The sequence below is a fragment of the Oncorhynchus mykiss genome, chromosome 25, assembly GCF_057628025.1.
Source record: "Oncorhynchus mykiss isolate SJ-2025 chromosome 25, ASM5762802v1, whole genome shotgun sequence".
Lineage (NCBI taxonomy): Eukaryota > Metazoa > Chordata > Actinopteri > Salmoniformes > Salmonidae > Oncorhynchus > Oncorhynchus mykiss.
Window position 1 is genome coordinate 85,687,945 of NC_143046.1, and position 17,529 is coordinate 85,705,473.

Here is a 17,529-nt window from a genome sequence, read left to right on the forward strand (position 1 = left end):
CTGGTGGTATGATTCGGAACTGGTAATTAACCCACATTACCTTCCCGGACGTTAGGTGGCAGTAAACACTTGCTGTTGGTCACCAAACGTTACTAATGAAGACAGAAGAAGACATATGAGGAAGTTTTGCCGCGTTTCTTTGTTTTGGATCTTCATGCTCAGTTTTTTTTTGACGTTTCGATACTTCAGAAACGTTTTATTTCGCTTACGAATAACGAGCTAAATGCAATTTTATGATTCTGTTTTGATTGAACGCATATGAGCTAATTTAGTATACAGCTTCTCTGTCGACTAGCTACTGTAGCTAGTTAACGTTAGTTAGCAACACAGGAGCCTTGACGTCAGTCGCTAAGGCTTGCTCATATCATGGTGAGTGCAGGCTCTCCACAGCCCATTGCACGGCTGGAAAGAACACAATCTATTGATTAATTTACATGTTGTATGGGTTATGTACAGTGCTTAAAATATTTTCAGTGTTCACACTTTTTTTCCCTGGTCTTATGTTTATAATCAGAGATTACCAGAGAGAATTTCCTCTCAAATCCAACATACAAGTTAATAGCAGCTATTTGTATTACATAGTAGTCATTTCATATTTTTTTATACTTGGGATGCGTGTCTGGTCTTTTATTTTAGGATGGTGAAAACAAACCCTGCCTGCTGCTCTCCTTTACCGCACCTAAATCTGAGGGTCCTGATTGTAACAGAGTGAACAGCAGACTCCAGAGATGGCATCAGTGAAGCAGGAAGACTGCAGTCAAACACTGGGGCTGAATGTCAACATTAAAGATGAAGTAAAGGAGGAAGAGATTGAAACATTTGTGTATCATGGTAAAAGCAGAGCACCACCTGTTTTCACAGTCTGCTAGTAGGACAATTTGTAGGATCAGTTTTGCCTTTAAGATCATAATGAATAAGATTATATGAACAGCAGGGACCTGCTCTTAAACCAGCTAGCACATGTGGTTCCTTGGAAGTTGTGTGAATGTACGTTATTGGTTCTGGGAACAAAGCCAAAAGTTTCCTGACTGGTAAAAAAAAACTGGTACGTTTTTAAAGAAATGTTCTGAGAATGGAAGTGAACATTCCCGCCTGTTCTAGATTGCAGGGACGTTCTGAGAATGGAAGTGAACATTCCCGCCTGTTCTAGATTGCAGGGACGTTCTGAGAATGGAAGTGAACATTCCGCCTGTTCTAGATTGCAGGGACGTTCTGAGAATGGAAGTGAACATTCCGCCTGTTCTAGATTGCAGGGACGTTCTGAGAATGGAAGTGAACATTCCGCCTGTTCTAGATTGCAGGGACGTTCTGAGAATGGAAGTGAACATTCCGCCTGTTCTAGATTGCAGGGACGTTCTGAGAATGGAAGTGAACATTCCGCCTGTTCTAGATTGCAGGGACGTTCTGAGAATGGAAGTGAACATTCCGCCTGTTCTAGATTGCAGGGACGTTCTGAGAATGGAAGTGAACATTCCGCCTGTTCTAGATTACAGGGACGTTCTGAGAATGGAAGTGAACATTCCCGCCTGTTCTAGATTGCAGGGACGTTCTGAGAATGGAAGTGAACATTCCGCCTGTTCTAGATTGCAGGGACGTTCTGAGAATGGAAGTGAACATTCCGCCTGTTCTAGATTGCAGGGACGTTCTGAGAATGGAAGTGAACATTCCGCCTGTTCTAGATTGCAGGGACGTTCTGAGAATGGAAGTGAACATTCCGCCTGTTCTAGATTGCAGGGACGTTCTGAGAATGGAAGTGAACATTCCGCCTGTTCTAGATTGCAGGGACGTTCTGAGAATGGAAGTGAACATTCCGCCTGTTCTAGATTGCAGGGACGTTCTGAGAATGGAAGTGAACATTCCGCCTGTTCTAGATTGCAGGGACGTTCTGAGAATGGAAGTGAACATTCCGCCTGTTCTAGATTGCAGGGACGTTCTGAGAATGGAAGTGAACATTCCGCCTGTTCTAGATTGCAGGGACGTTCTGAGAATGGAAGTGAACATTCCGCCTGTTCTAGATTGCAGGGACGTTCTGAGAATGGAAGTGAACATTCCGCCTGTTCTAGATTGCAGGGACGTTCTGAGAATGGAAGTGAACATTCCGCCTGTTCTAGATTACAGGGACGTTCTGAGAATGGAAGTGAACATTCCGCCTGTTCTAGATTGCAGGGACGTTCTGAGAATGGAAGTGAACATTCCCGCCTGTTCTAGATTGCAGGGACGTTCTGAGAATGGAAGTGAACATTCCCGCCTGTTCTAGATTGCAGGGACGTTCTGAGAATGGAAGTGAACATTCCGCCTGTTCTAGATTGCAGGGACGTTCTGAGAATGGAAGTGAACATTCCGCCTGTTCTAGATTGCAGGGACGTTCTGAGAATGGAAGTGAACATTCCGCCTGTTCTAGATTGCAGGGACGTTCTGAGAATGGAAGTGAACATTCCACCTGTTCTAGATTGCTGGGACGTTCTGAGAACGTTTTACTATGGTTCCCAGAATGTTGTCATGGGATGTTTTATTAACCTATAATTTGCATTCTCAGAATGTTATTTAAAAGGTAATTAAATGACGTTTTGAGAACATATTTCAATAACACTTAACACTGCTAGCTTAGTTTGGGTTACCTGTTGTGATCTCCAAGCACAGATAGGACATAGGGGTATTAATCATGATGGCACTGCATCAATGTGACTATAACCTATGATCTTCTGCTCTCTATTCCTGGAATTAGTCCACTGCTCTGTTCATTTTAGTCTATTCAAACAGACTCCATTTCAAAGTAAATAATCACTCATTAAGATCAGGTGTGGTCAGTTAGTGGGTGCGGCAAACGCACCTGAACACACTTAACAAGGTAGGATAGAGTTTTGTTGATTGGAGATTCGGGAAGTGTGTTGAATGAGGTCCAGCGGTGAGAGAGACGAAAGAAGCTTTCGAAAGAAGGTTTTCCGACACGAGTAGAAAAGAGTTGAGTCTGGGGGGGGTTGTTGTTTTTTTTTCAGTGTGGTCACTGCTCATGTTCCCAAAATGTTGCCGCCCGGAGGTTATGAGATGGAGTTACGTCTGAATGTCACTGGGCCGCAAGTCAAGTCGGGAGAAGAGGACTATTGGGATAGGCACACAAAGGTGGATTTCTGAAGAGGAATGGAAGGAGGAAGGAGAGGAATGGGGGGGGAGAAATAAGAGGTCGAAGAGAATAGCAGAGGTTGAATTTGAGGAAGGTGGAGATGGGGTGTCAAAGAGGATTGGTGTCATGTGCAAACAGAGTGAGCCGTACACCAGACTGAGTTCTGTAGGTGAAATGGAAGTGAATGAGGGCGAGTTAAGTGAGGTGTGGTGAAGAGTTTGGAAACGGAGCCTGGCGTCAATGGACATGATAAAGAAGAGTCTGGACCAGTAGGAGTGACTTTTTGGGGAGAACCTTTTTGGCAGAACCTTACCTTTTGGCAGAACCATTTGTGGTTTCAGGGTGGGTGGGAAAGGAGTTAGATGCAGTTGAGTCGGTGAAGGTAACCTGTAGTGGACTTGTGATGTTTGTTTCTTCTGACCAGAGGGAGCAGGCGGTCCATGTCATTCAACTTGGGGGTCAAGATCTGTTTCTTGCTTTGCTCTTAGGAACGGGGCACCATTGAAAGTGATTTTTCTGGGGTAGTGTGGAGGTGGAGCAAACGAAGTTTAAATTCCTGGCGTTTGGTGCGACACAGATCCGGTGGTGAAACAGGAGTCACTGTCAGTCTTTTTGAGTCAGAGTCTCTACCTGACAATGTCATGTTTGGCTATATATCAGTTATCCTGTTAGAGCCTTTTGTGCTGAATCCACTGCCCTGTTTCAGGTGTAACATTTCTGGTCATGTCATAGCAGTTGGTAGGAGGGAGATCCCAATCAAGATGAGGGAATGGGATGGAGGATTGTGTTCTTTCGGTGGATACAGTTGTGACAACTGTAGAAGTGCCCTGGTTGCTTGTCATCAGAAGTGTCTGGTGAGAGAGAGAGGCAGGTTGAGGTGGCTAGAGTCAGAAGTGCAGAAGGTGTCATACTGAGGCAGTGAAGAAAGTAGAGGATGGGGTCAAGGATCCTAAGAGGATCCCTGTGAGTAGATCTGTGCCAGCACAGAGGGATTTGGCCAATGAGTGATATATGATTCAGAAAGGTTGGTTTCCATCTGTGCCACAGAAATGGAATGTAAATCACAGAAAATAGATGTTGTAGTGGCAGCTGCGTAGAACTATTTGGCTATACGAGATTTGACTTCAGAATAGTTCCAGGGTGTGTTGACTGGTGGTGTCCCGTGTTTTGACTGAGTGTGTGGTTAGTTGGCAGGGTGTTTTAGTGTTTCTTTTATTTATTTTTTCCCCCATTATGTATCACAAAGTATAATGGATTTATACTATAGCCCAGTTGGGGGTGGTAATACAACATTGGATGCCGCAGGGCACCATCAGAGAGTCGGGGCCATGTTCCCCACTGGGCCAAATGGGACGTGGAACGGCGCCACTGTAATGTAATTGGAGTCATGTGCAGGGGAACCTACTCACCTGATTTGCCATCAACATGTTATATTTGTCTTCACCGTAGGGCCGGCTGGAGAGTTCAAAGAAAACACGGAAGAACACCAAGTCTTACTACTCAAAGGTCTGCGTTTCCTGTCTTCTCACACATGGAACATATTTAAACCACAGTTCAGAATCTGGACAGAATTCAAACCAATGTAGATAACCGACATCACTCAGCAGTTTCATTTTAGAATGTTACTTCCTGCTTGCCTTGCTTCAGGGGGCAGAACAACACCCAATGACAAACAATACCTTGATTCTAGCAATGTTATGAAAAAGAACACGTGATTTTATGACGCATGCACACCCATCAGGCTAATGGCATTAACCTGCATGCTGGACTCGGTCCAAGAGATACACTGAGTGTACGAAACAAAATATTGCGTTTTGCCCCGAGAACAGCTTTAATTCATCGGGGCGTGGACTCGACAAGGTGTCAACTGTGTGAAGTGTGAAAATCCCAGCACAAAAAAAAACATAATTGAGTAGTAGTGTCCAACCTTATGTTGTGTTATGTGTTATGAAATGCACTTGTTAGATTCCACAAGAATCCACAATAATTGTTTTTACCTTTATCTAGGCAAGTCAGTCAAGAGCAAACTCTTATTTACAATGACGGCCTAACCCTAACCCGGCCAATTGTGCGGATACAGCCTGGATTCGAACCAGGGTCTGTAGTGACACCTCTAGCACTGTGGTTTTGTGCTTTAGACCTCTGCGCCACTCGGGTGCCCAAAAGTCTCCAGTGAAATGTCTGAAATGTATCGAACATTTAACTCTGAAACAGAACCAACCCCTCAAAAGGACCAACCAGTTGAAATGTATTGGACATCTAACTGTGAAACAGAACCAACCTCTCAAAAGGACCAACCAGTTGAAATGTATCGGACATCTAACTGGGAAACAGAACCAACCTCTCAAAAAGGACCAACCAGTTGAAATGTATCGGACATCTAACTGGGAAACAGAACCAACCTCTCAAAAGGACCAACCAGTTGAAATGTATCGGACATCTAACTGGGAAACAGAACCAACCTCTCAAAAGGACCAACCAGTTGAAATGTATCGGACATCTAACTGGGAAACAGAACCAACCTCTCAAAAGGACCAACCAGTTGAAATGTCGATTCAACATGTTGCAGCAGGATTATTTCTGAGAAAGTTACTGTGAAAAATCCAGACTAAATAGAAGCTAGACTATCATTCTGGAGGGCTTACTGGCTCATTTTGCTGTAGACTTTCATAGCAAGAGATGCCTGTTATGACTGAGCAGTATTGTAAATCCTACTGTGCACTTGATTAGGTGCATTAACTTGACTTATTAATTAGCATTCAGGACCCAAACTATCTGATTATTATGGCCAGAGGCTTTTTGCCTTTTGGTAGGCCGTCATTGTAAATAAGAATTTGTTCTTAACTGACTTGCCTAATTGAATAAAGGTTAAGTAAATATAGCACACCCCATTGGGCCTCATGGTTTAAATACCACACAGTTGCAACTGTTTCTTAATGTGACCAACAATGGAGAACACTAGTAAGTTCATAAAAAGTTTAGCCTGTTTCCTAGGAATTAATCATAAACCTCAACCTGATGCTGATTTTATATCAATTTCACATGTAGATAAAGGAAGAAGAAAACCAAAAGGAATGGAGAAAGAAACTGAAAAAAAGAGGCACCGCTTCACCCCTGGAGATGAGGATCTTATTATTTCAGGGGTACTTGTGCACTGGGAGGACCTCTTCGGCGCCCAGGCCCACATTCGCCCCCGGGGGTCAAAGACGGCAACCTGGAACACCATCGCTGGGACCTTGACCTCGGCTGTGGCGAGATGTGGTGACGATGTCCGGAAGAAGTACAATCTCATAAGGAGCCAAATCAAGCAAAAGGTTTCTTCTATCCGGACATTGTCTGGTGGGGGGCCCAACACCGTGCCGGCGCTGACCGACCTGGAGCAGCTACTTTTCTCCCGAATGGCAGAGACCGAAGCTGGTGTAGTGCCTGTTGATTTGGGATTTGGTGAGTGCTAATCTTGTAATTATAATTAAGATATAATTACATCATACTAATATATTATACATTAGGCCTATATACGGTATATTTCAGTTAAATACCTCACATTATACAATATTGAATTATGTATTGTTTGGTTTAAATTGGACTTAAAAAAAAAAAAGTAATCTAAAATAATTAATTGAAGTTGCTGTTTGACATTTGCCTTAACCAGGCCTTCTTGTAGATTGGCCCTATCATATGTGCTACAAAGCAAGTGTATATCCAGATCAATTACATTAATTATTAAGAAATGTATATTTCGAAAACCCTGCTTCTGATTGGGGTTTAATGTTGATTTGCTCTACATAGATTGACAGAATGTAGGCCTACTGCTTCTGATTGGGGTTTAATGGCCATATGGAATGTAGGCCTACTGCACGAGATCCATCAAAGTTCCAAAGAGGGAACTCTGCTAGTTTAAGTCTGCGACCTATTTAATGCATAGAAACTGGCATAATTAGACAATGTAATTAATGGTATTATTACACATACAGCAATTCACCAGCAGAGGGCGGTAATTTGTAGTTAATTTTCACAATCTTTGTCATTTAGAAAATGCTCTTATCCAGAGAGGCTCACAACAGCAATTAGTGCCAAGTGCCTTACTCAAGGGCACATCAACTGATGTATCACCAATTCGGCTCAGGTATTCAAAACGGTGACCTTTCGGTTACTGCCCCAAAGCTCTTAACCGCTAGCTTACCTGCTGGCCACGCTCATAAATGCTTTTAAAGTCACCATTGGCCTCATGGTGAAATCCCTGATCAGTTTCCTTCCTCTCCGGCAACTGAGTTAGGAAGGACGCCTGTATCTTTGGTGTGACTGGGTGTATTGATACACCGTCCAAAGTGTAATTAATAACTTCACTATTTTATCCCTTTTAGATGTGTTTGTGTGGTGTCATGAGTCACCTATATGAGGCAAAGCAAAGTTTACATTTCACTGAGCCACACAACCTTTATTACATTCCATAAAGACAGTATTAAATGAGTACCTGATGAATGGAAAGGACAGAACACACTCCAGGAATAATTTAAGTGTATTCTATATTTGGATTAAAAAACAATACCACAATGGTTTACCAACGGAAAACATGACAATTTAAACTAAATAATTTCAACAAGAAGTGATAAATAATATAAAATATCTGAAATAATATTGACCGAATCCTCTTGTCCAGGTCTCTCTCAGGGAGAAATCTCCAGCTCTGGTCCCCCACCAGCAGCAGAGGGAACTGTGGAGTCAGCTTTACCCTCTGTCACCATGGAGGAGCTACCCTCCACCTCACCATCAACACCTTGGCCAGCACCAACAGTGCCACCCCAACCCATCACCTCCCGTCCTGCACCAGCTCACTCTGGCTCTGCTCCCCAACCCATCACCTCCCGTCCTGCACCAGCTCACTCAATCCACTCTCAATCAATGAATCAAATTTATTTTATAAAGCCCTTTTTACATCAGCAGTTGTCACAAAGTGCTTTACAGATACCCAGCCTAAAATCCCAAATAGCAAGCAATGCAGATGCACTCTCTGGCACCGCACCCCAACCCATCACCTCCTGTCCTGCACCAGCTCATTCCATCCACTCTGGCTTTGCTCCCCAACCCATCACCTCCTGTCCTGCACCAGCTCATTCCATCCACTCTGGCTTTGCTCCCCAACCCATTACCTCCTGTCCTGCACCAGCTCATTCCATCCACTCTGGCTTTGCTCCCCAACCCATCACCTCCTGTCCTGCACCAGCTCATTCCATCCACTCTGGCTTTGCTCCCCAACCCATCACCTCCTGTCCTGCACCAGCTCATTCCATCCACTCTGGCTTTGCTCCCCAACCCATTACCTCCTGTCCTGCACCAGCTCATTCCATCCACTCTGGCTTTGCTCCCCAACCCATCACCTCCTGTCCTGCACCAGCTCATTCCATCCACTCTGGCTTTGCTCCCCAACCCATCACCTCCTGTCCTGCACCAGCTCATTCCATCCACTCTGGCTTTGCTCCCCAACCCATTACCTCCTGTCCTGCACCAGCTCATTCCATCCACTCTGACTCTACACCCCAACCTATCACGTCTGGCTGGACACCACAAGGCCCCCAAGCCATTCTGCTCCAACAAATCCTGGACACACAAACGCAACAAATCCATGTTACACAGACCGCCCAACACATCCACCAAGCTCTTTATGATTTATTAGAAAAAGCACATGAAACACAGAAGGCACACCTGGATGTGGAGAAGAACCGGCTCCAGCTGGATAGAGAGCGCTTGAGGGTGGAGACAGAGCGCCTGCAGGTGGAGAGGGAGCGCCTCAAGATGGAGAAGGATCGCCTGGGGGAAGGGGAGGCGCTTCGGCAGCTCTCTGTCTCTGGGTCAGTCGCCCTAGAACACCAGACGCCTGTGAGTTCAAGAACTGCCAGTGCCTCAGCCACCCTTCCTCTGGGAACACCATCAGCCTCCATGTCCAGTCCCCTCACATTAATATCACCTACTGCACCACACTTTGATTCCCCATTCCCATTACCGGTAATCACAACCCATTCCACCCAGCCATCACAAACCAGCCCTGCCCCAACCTCTCCTACCTTAACCAGCCCTGCCCCAACCTCTCCTACCTTAACCAGCCCTGCCCCAACCTCTCCTACCTTAACCAGCCCTGCCCCAACCTCTCCTACCTTAACCAGCCCTGCCCCAACCTCTCCTACCTTAACCAGCCCTGCCCCAACCTCTCCTACCTTAACCAGCCCTGCCCCACCCTCTCCTACCTTAACCAGCCCTGCCCCAACCTCCCCTGCCTTAACCGTTCCTGCCCACTCTCTCATCCCTCCAATCTCCAGATCTGTTAAACGGCGAGTTCAGGAGACAGTCCGGCCTTGGCCTGCACCCACTGCTAAGAATCAAAAACATCAATAAACAAATAATGTAACAAGTTTATTTTCTTACAGCCTCTTCACACTTACTACACATTACTCACATGTAATCTTGCGTACTTGCTACGTAGAGAGAGTGGAAGGATGATGGGTCCTCCGGATGTTTAGTTTTCCAGTTCTGTGTAACTGTTCTGTTAGCAACCCTGATCTGTTAGCAACCCTGATCTGTTAGCAACCCTGATCTGTTAGCAACCCTGTTCTGTTAGCACGTAGTAAGTCACTCAGTCATGGAGCAGGAGAGGAGGATCGGGCTGCCCGGGAGGAAAGGGGACAGTTGGAGTCGAAGGGAGGAGAGTCGGGTTGAAAAGGTAGTCAAGAGACAGAAGGGATGATTTCACAGAAGGAAGAGTAGTGGGAGAGAGCGAAGATTGCATCGGTGGTCTCATTTTGTGAGCTTGGGTGGCCTAAACACTTCGCGCCTGAGCCGAACAGTCAGAGCGGGTCTCACTGACTTTGAATGTGAATTTGCGCCAGCTCATCCAACCAGAAAAGCAGGCTGTTCCATCTTGGTAAGGGGTCTGGCCGTTGCCCACTGGTCATCCAAACTCTCAATATAAATGATTGACAACAATTGTGCAATTTTTCATTTATTTTAAATACAGGCTCATGGGCAGCCGGCCGTGTCATTTATTTTATACACACAATGCATTCGGAAAGTATTGAGATCCCTTGACTCTTCCCACATTTTGTTGCAGCCTCCAAAAATGTATTAAATATTGTTTTCCCCTCAATCTACACACAATACCCTATAATGACACAGCGAAAACAGGTTGTTTCTAAAATAAAATAATCTGTAATACCTTATTTAGTATTCAGACCCTTTGCATCATGTTTCCATCCATTTTTTTTTAGAAACATCAAGGATGAAGTCCACCTGTGGTAAATTCAATTGATTGGACATGATTTGGGAAGGCACACACCGGTCTATACAAGGTCCCACAGTAGATGTCAGAGCAAAAACTAAGACATGCGGTTGAAGGAATTGTCCGTAGAGCTCTGAGACAGGATTGTGTTGAGGAACAGATCTGGGGAAGGGTACCAAACACATTTATGCAGCATTGAAGATCCCCAAGAACACTGCCTCCGTCATTCTTAAATGGGAGACGTTTGCAACCACCAAGACTCTTCCTAGAGCTGGCCGCCTGCCCAAACTGAGCAATCGGGGTAGAAGGGCCTTGGTCAGGGAGGTGACCAAGAACCCGATGGTCACTTACAGAGCTTCTCTGTGGAGATGGTTGTCCTTCTGGAAGGTTCTCCCATCTCTGTAGCACTCCACTAATCAGGCAATCCTGTCTCAGAGCTCTATGGACAATTCCTTCAACCACATGTCTTAGTTTTTGCTCTGACATCTACTGTGGGACCTTGTATAGACCGGTGTGTGCCTTCCCAAATCATGTCCAATCAATTGAATTTACCACAGGTGGACTTCATCCTTGATGTTTATGGTCGAGTGGCCAGATGGAAGCCAATCCTCAGTAAAAGGCACATGACAGCCAGCTTGGAGTTTGCCAAATGGCACCTAAAGGACTCTCAGACCATGAGAAACTACATTCTCTGGTCTGATGAAACCAAGATTGAACTCTAACTTTAATGCCAAGTATCACATCTGGAGGAAATCTGGCACCATCCCTACGGTGAAGCGCGGTGGTGGCAGCATCATGCTGTGGGGTGTTTTTCAGAGACAGGGACTGGGAGTCGAGGGAAAGATGAACGGAGCAAAGTACAGGGAGATCCTTGAAAACCTGCACCAGATTGTTCAGGACCTCAGACTGCTGCGAAGGTTCACCTTCCAAGAGGACAACAACCCTAAGCACACAGCCAAGACAACGCAGGAGTGTCTTCGTGAGAGGTATCCGAATGTACTTGAGTAGTCCAGACATGAACCCGATCAAGCATCTCTGGAGAGACCTGAAAATAGCTGTGCAGTGACGCCCCACACCCAACCTGACAGAGCTTGAGAGGATCTGCAGAGAATAATGGGAGAAACTCCCCAAATACACGTATGCCAAGCTTATAGCGTCATACAGAAGAAAACCCAAGGCTGTAATCGCTGCCGAAGGTGTTTCAACAAAGTACCGAATAAAGGGCATGAATACTTACTTAAAATGTAATATTTCCGTTTTTTTATTTTCATAAATTTGCAAACATTTCTACAAATCTGTTTTTACTTTCATTAGAGGGTATTGTGTGTAGATTGATAAGGGGGAAACAATTTAATCAATTTTAGAATAAGGTTGTAACGTAACAAAATGTGGAGAAATTCGAGTCTGAATACTTTCCGAAAGCACTTTATCGGTTTGGGCTTCTTGTGGTCAATTTGCAGTCGTTCCGGCCCCCTGACCATCTGCTCAATAAATAAATTGTCCCGTGTCCGCATCTAGTTGATGATCCATGATGTATGCCTTTGCATCTGTAATTTAAAGAACACTCACACAGAATGTCAGCACTATTGTGTTGATTGATTGATTCCAGGGAAAATATTTTTGTTTAAAAAAGCCTAGGTTTCCTAGTCACCCGAAGTGTGACTAAAAACCAAAATGTTCGCGCATTCAGATTTTCTCAAAACATAAATAAATGGGCGTATTTTAGGCTATAAAACATGACGTTTCCCCTGGCCATGTCCAGATGGGTTCAGAGTTCAGTCTTCTCTAGACTACCTGCAGCTCTGCTTGTTATCCAGTGCTGGTCCTTGCCATTCTGAGACTCATTTTCGTTTCTGAATAAAAGTATAAAGTACGCATTTTCCAGATGTTGAAATCAGGGTCATTTTCGGTTCTGAAAAGTTGAAAAGACGTCATTTTTAGAGGTCTATGTTTGGGATAAATTAAGGCTGGTTCAGACCGAACAAAATCTGAACCAAACTTCTATGATTTGTTCAGATTTGGACTGCACAAAAAAAAGACATCAGCTTCGGTCGGTGCGTAACAGCTACAAGAGGCCGTTCACACGGTCCCAGAAACCCCGGGACTGAGTGTCTTTAATGTATCAAGCAAGATATGGAGCCCTGCCCATGTCTCCTTGCTTAATATTAAAGGTCGTATTTTGTGCCTACAACTCAGTGCAACGATTTCGATGTTAAGGTAGACATGTTTTATTTAATTTTTTAGAAACTTTCGTTTAAGGGAATAGTTTAGCTCCCCTATACTTTAGCATATCTATTGAGACATATTGCAGACTTGTTGAAAATGATGTTCGTAATTAAGTACAAACATGAGTACAAATCTTTCCATAGTTTAACTCAGGATGAAAAACAAGCTTTGCTTGATTTTCCGTTACGTCAGTCCTTACCCGCCCTGCTGATAAGGGTGGGTCGGTTGTACTCATGGATAGGACAGTTTGTGTAAATAAGGGTCATAGACAACTGCTTGACAACACCTTTTACAAGAAACTCAGATCTTAGATGGGTATTTAAGTTCTGGTCAGATCACCAACAACAAAAAAACAACTTTTTGTCTATTCATCAACACCTTAAAATTGCCATTTTCTATACTTTGCCGAAATTACACAAGAGTGTTACTTATCCTCCAGGGCGCCCTATTGTCTTAAAGGACACCAGCAGTATGATCTCTATTATTGCACCTCTTGATCCTCTCCCTGATAATACTTTGTTAGTTACTTTTGATGTCGAGTCTTTATACACGAATATTCCACACGGGGGCGATATTGAAGCTGTGGAACTTTTTCTTCTGCAACGTGACCCTAATGAATTACCTTCCAGTGCATGCATTATAACATTGGCTGAAATAGTACTCACACACAACTACTTAATGTTTCTAAATAATTTCTTTATTCCGACGAAGGGTACTGCTATGGAATCCCCTATGGCTCCTAACTATGCTGATTTGTATGTGGTTTACATGGAGAAAGTCAATTTTCAAACCTCTCAACAACAACAAAAATATTGCCTAAAATCATTTGGAAACGGTACTTTTGATATTTCTGTTCTCTGGAAGGGTGATGCAAAACAGCTCCATGCATTTCTTAACTCTTGTTCTGATCACCGTGGCCTCCAACTGCTCTTAAATGCAAGTAAAACTAAATGCATCACTATTCTGGACGGTTCTGACTTAGAATATGTGGACAACTACAAATACCCAGGTGTCTGGTTACACTGTAAACTCTCCTTCCAGACCCATATCAAACATCTCCAATCCAAAATTAAATCAAGAATCGGCTTCCTGTTTCGCAACAAAGCATCCTTCCCTCATGCTGCCAAACATACCCTCGTAAAACTGACTATCCTCGTCTTCGACGATGTCATTTACAAACTAGCCTCCAACACTCTACTCAGCAAATTGAATGCAGTCTGTCACAGTGCCATCCGTTTTGTTACCAAATCACCTTATACCACCCACCACTGCAACCTGTATGCTCTAGTCGGCTGGCCCTCGCTACATATTTGTCGCCATACACACTGGCTCCAGGTCATCTAAGTCTATGCTAGGTAAAGCTCCGCCTTATCTCAGTTCACTGGTCACGATAACAACATCCATCCGTAGCACACGCTCCAGCAGGTGTATCTCACTGATCATCCCCAAAGCCAACACCTCATTTGGCCGCCTATCCTTCCAGTTCTCTGCTGCCAGTGACTGGAACGAATTGCAAAAATCGCTGAAGTTGGAGACTTTTATTTCCCTCACCAACTTTAAACACCAACTATCTGAGCAGCTAACCGATCGCTGCTGCTGGACATAGTCCATCTGTAAATAGCCCACCCAATCTCTGTTGTTGTTTGTGTCGCACTGCTTTGCTTTATCTTGGCCAGGTCGCAGTTGTAAATTAGAACTTGTTCTCAACTGGCCTTTCTGGTTAAATAAAGGTGAAATAAAAAAATAAATAGTATGACTAAATGCAGTACACAGTATTGGGAGCACAGAGAGGACGTCTGGCTGGCTGTATTCTACTGTCTGAGATGAGATGACTAAGTTTAAGGATTGAAAAATAATAAAGTCATCAAATAAATAGTAAGTAATATACCCAACTGAAATATTGTATTATTTCACAGTAATTTCCTATTGACGTCTAACCAATGTGGACCTGATTGAGCCAACGGAATATTTTCAATGTTTTGGTAATTGAATGTTCACTATTTTTGCCTTTTGGGATTTCCATTAAAAAAGCTCTAAAATAAATGTCATTATTTCATAACGCTTTTAAAAAATCTAAAATTGAAAACCCTGATACATTTTTTTATAAATCGAACCAAAACCGAACCAACCTCAAAAAACACTAACCGTTCAGCGCTACTCATTAGACAGCGGTATAATGTCAAAATATGTTCGTTACTCACCAAGAATGGAGTTTCGCTGAGCTACCATCTTCATTTGCTCAGGTTAAGCCCAGTATGTAGGTCTTTTAAATATACAAGCAACCCCCAAAAAATGCCTGTTCGGCACCTCCAATCGCTCATTACTGCCATGCACAGGTTGGAAGTGTACATCGTCTCAATATATTGAGGTCCTGAAGAGGCATTTTTTTTTGGTTTGTTTGTACATTAGACCCTTTTTGGAAGTACACTGAACAAAAATTATATATGCAACAATTTCAAATATTTTACTGAGTTAAAGTTCATATAAAAAGGAAATCTGTCAATTAAAATGCATTTATTTTGGCCATAATCTATGGATTTCACATGACTGGGAATACAAATATCTGTGACCAACAGATGCCTAAAAATAAGTAGGGGTGTGGATCAGAAAACCAGTCAGTATCTGGTGTGACCACCATTTGCCTCATGCAGCGCCGCACATCTCCTTTGCATACAGTTGAGCCGACTGTTAATTGTAGCCTGTGGAATATAGTTCCACTCCTATTTAATGGCTGTGTGAAGTTGCTGGATATTGATGGGAAATGGAACTCGCTGTCGATCCAGAGCATCCGAAACATGCTCAATGGGTGACATGTCTGGTGAGTATGTAGGCCATGGAAAAACTGGGGCATTTTCAACTTCCAGGAATTGTGTACAGATTCTTGCAACATGGGGTTGTGCATTATCATACTGAAACCGGAGGTCAGGGTGGAGGATGAATGGTACAACAATTGGCCTCAGGATCTTGTCACGGTATCTCTGTGCATTCAAACTGCTATCGATGGGGCACTCGGTTCACAACGTTGACATCAGCAAACTGCTCGCACACATGTCTGTCTGGCACAGTTGAAACCGGATTCAGACGATGCCGCAGTTGAAGAAGCTGGATGTGGAGGTCCTGGGCTGGCGTTAAACAGCTCTAGTAGACATTTCTTCAGTCAGCATGCCAATTACATGCTCCCTCAAAACTTGAGACATCTGTGGCATTGTGTTTTGTGACACAACTGCACATTTTAGTGGCCTTTTATTGTCCCTGGCACAAGGTGCACCTGTGTAATCTTGCTGTTTAATCAGCTTCTTGATATGCCACACCTGTCAGGTGGATGGATTATCTTGGCATGAAGGATACATGCTCAGTAACAAGGATGTAAACAAATTTGTGCACCAAATTTGAGAGAAGTAAGCATTTTGTGCGTCTGGAACAGACATCTCAACATCAACTGTTCTGAGGAGACTGAGTGAATCAGGCCATGGTTGAATTGCTGCAACAACAAAAAAAACACTACTAAAGAACACCAATAAGAAGAGTATTGCTTGGGCCAAGAAACACTAGACCAGTTGAAATCACTCCTTTGGTCTGATGAGTCCAATTTGGAGATTTTTGGTTCCAACCGCTGTGTCTTTGTGAGACACAGAGTAGGTGAACAGATGATCTTCGCATGTATGGTTCCCACTGTGAAGCATGGAGGAGGAGGTGTGGGGGTGCTTTGCTGGTGACATTGTCAGTGAATTATTTAGAATTCAAAAGGGACACTTAACCAGCATGGCTACCACAGTATTCTGCAGCGATACGCCATCCCATCTGGTTTACGCTTAGTGGGACTATTATTTGTTTTTCAACAGGACAATGACCCAAAACACCTCCAGGCTGTGAAATGGCTATTTGACCAAGAAGGAGAGTGATGGAGTGCTGCATCAGATGCCCTCGTTTCCACAATCACCCTACCTCAAGCCAATTGAGATGGTTTGGAATGAGTTGGACCACAGAGTGAAGGAAAAATCAGCCAACAAGTGCTCAGCATATGTGTGAGCTTATTCAAGACTGCTGGAAAAGCATTCCAGGTGACTACCTCATGAAACTGGTTGAGAGAATGCCACGAGTGTGCAAAGCTGTCGTCAAGGAAAAGTGTGGCTACTTTGAAGAATCTAAAATATTTAGATTTGTTACACACCGTTTTTGGTTACTACATGATTCCATATGTGTTATTTCATAGTTTTGATGTCTTAGTTTTTTTTAAAGTTTTTTTTTTAAATAAAGAAAAACCCTGGAATGAGTAGGTGTCTAAACTTTTGACCGGTAATGTATATTAAATCACTAATCGCACAAAATAAATAATCTTCAGAAAAGATTCTCAAAGCAACAAAATAACTAGGGATTTACAATGAAAGACATTTTAGGGATAAGTGGATTAAATTCTTTGAAGTCAGAAGGTATATGTCAAAATGCTCCATTTTGGCACTTTAACAAGTCTTTATTGATTTCAATTCTCCATGTGGTCTATATTACTGGGCACTTCATTTAATATAACAGACTTTTAAAACTCAATATTGGTGCACAATTTCTACTTAAAATACCAAAAGGCACTCTTTTTGTGGAACGACCCACCTACACGCAACAGAGTCCCTGAAACCAAATACAATCACCACACAGATGGTAATCACACCTGACCTGGATGTATGTCTTGTTTTACAGAAGAAAAGCAAACCATTCAAGTCAATCAGACACAATTCACAGGATGCTGAGATTATATCCAAACAGGAATGAGGTCGTTAGACACTGTTCACCATACAATTGTAGATCAATCAAGGTGATGGGTTCATCTTTAAATCAACATTCATCAAGAGTGAGTCGATTTACAGAACAACGACTGCCATCTATTGGCTCTTGGACAACAAGTCCCTACATGATGTCT

General features: G+C 43.5%; 1 protein-coding gene across 2 annotated transcripts; it reads left to right on the plus strand.

The window, feature by feature from the left end:
• Window positions 1-74: 74 nt before the first annotated feature.
• Window positions 75-9,527, plus strand: LOC118944212 (uncharacterized). 2 transcript variants are annotated; one of them, XM_036962527.2, is made up of 5 exons: window positions 75-369; window positions 637-831; window positions 4,571-4,627; window positions 6,170-6,565; window positions 7,782-9,527. In XM_036962527.2, the coding sequence occupies exons 2-5, from the start codon at window positions 729-731 to the stop codon at window positions 9,509-9,511; spliced, it is 2,286 nt and encodes a 761-aa protein (XP_036818422.2). In that variant the 5' UTR covers window positions 75-369; window positions 637-728; the 3' UTR covers window positions 9,512-9,527. The 2 variants fall into 2 exon arrangements, with proteins under 2 accessions (XP_036818422.2, XP_036818423.2); XM_036962528.2 differs by having other exon boundaries at window positions 82-369; window positions 637-794.
• Window positions 9,528-17,529: the final 8,002 nt, after the last annotated feature.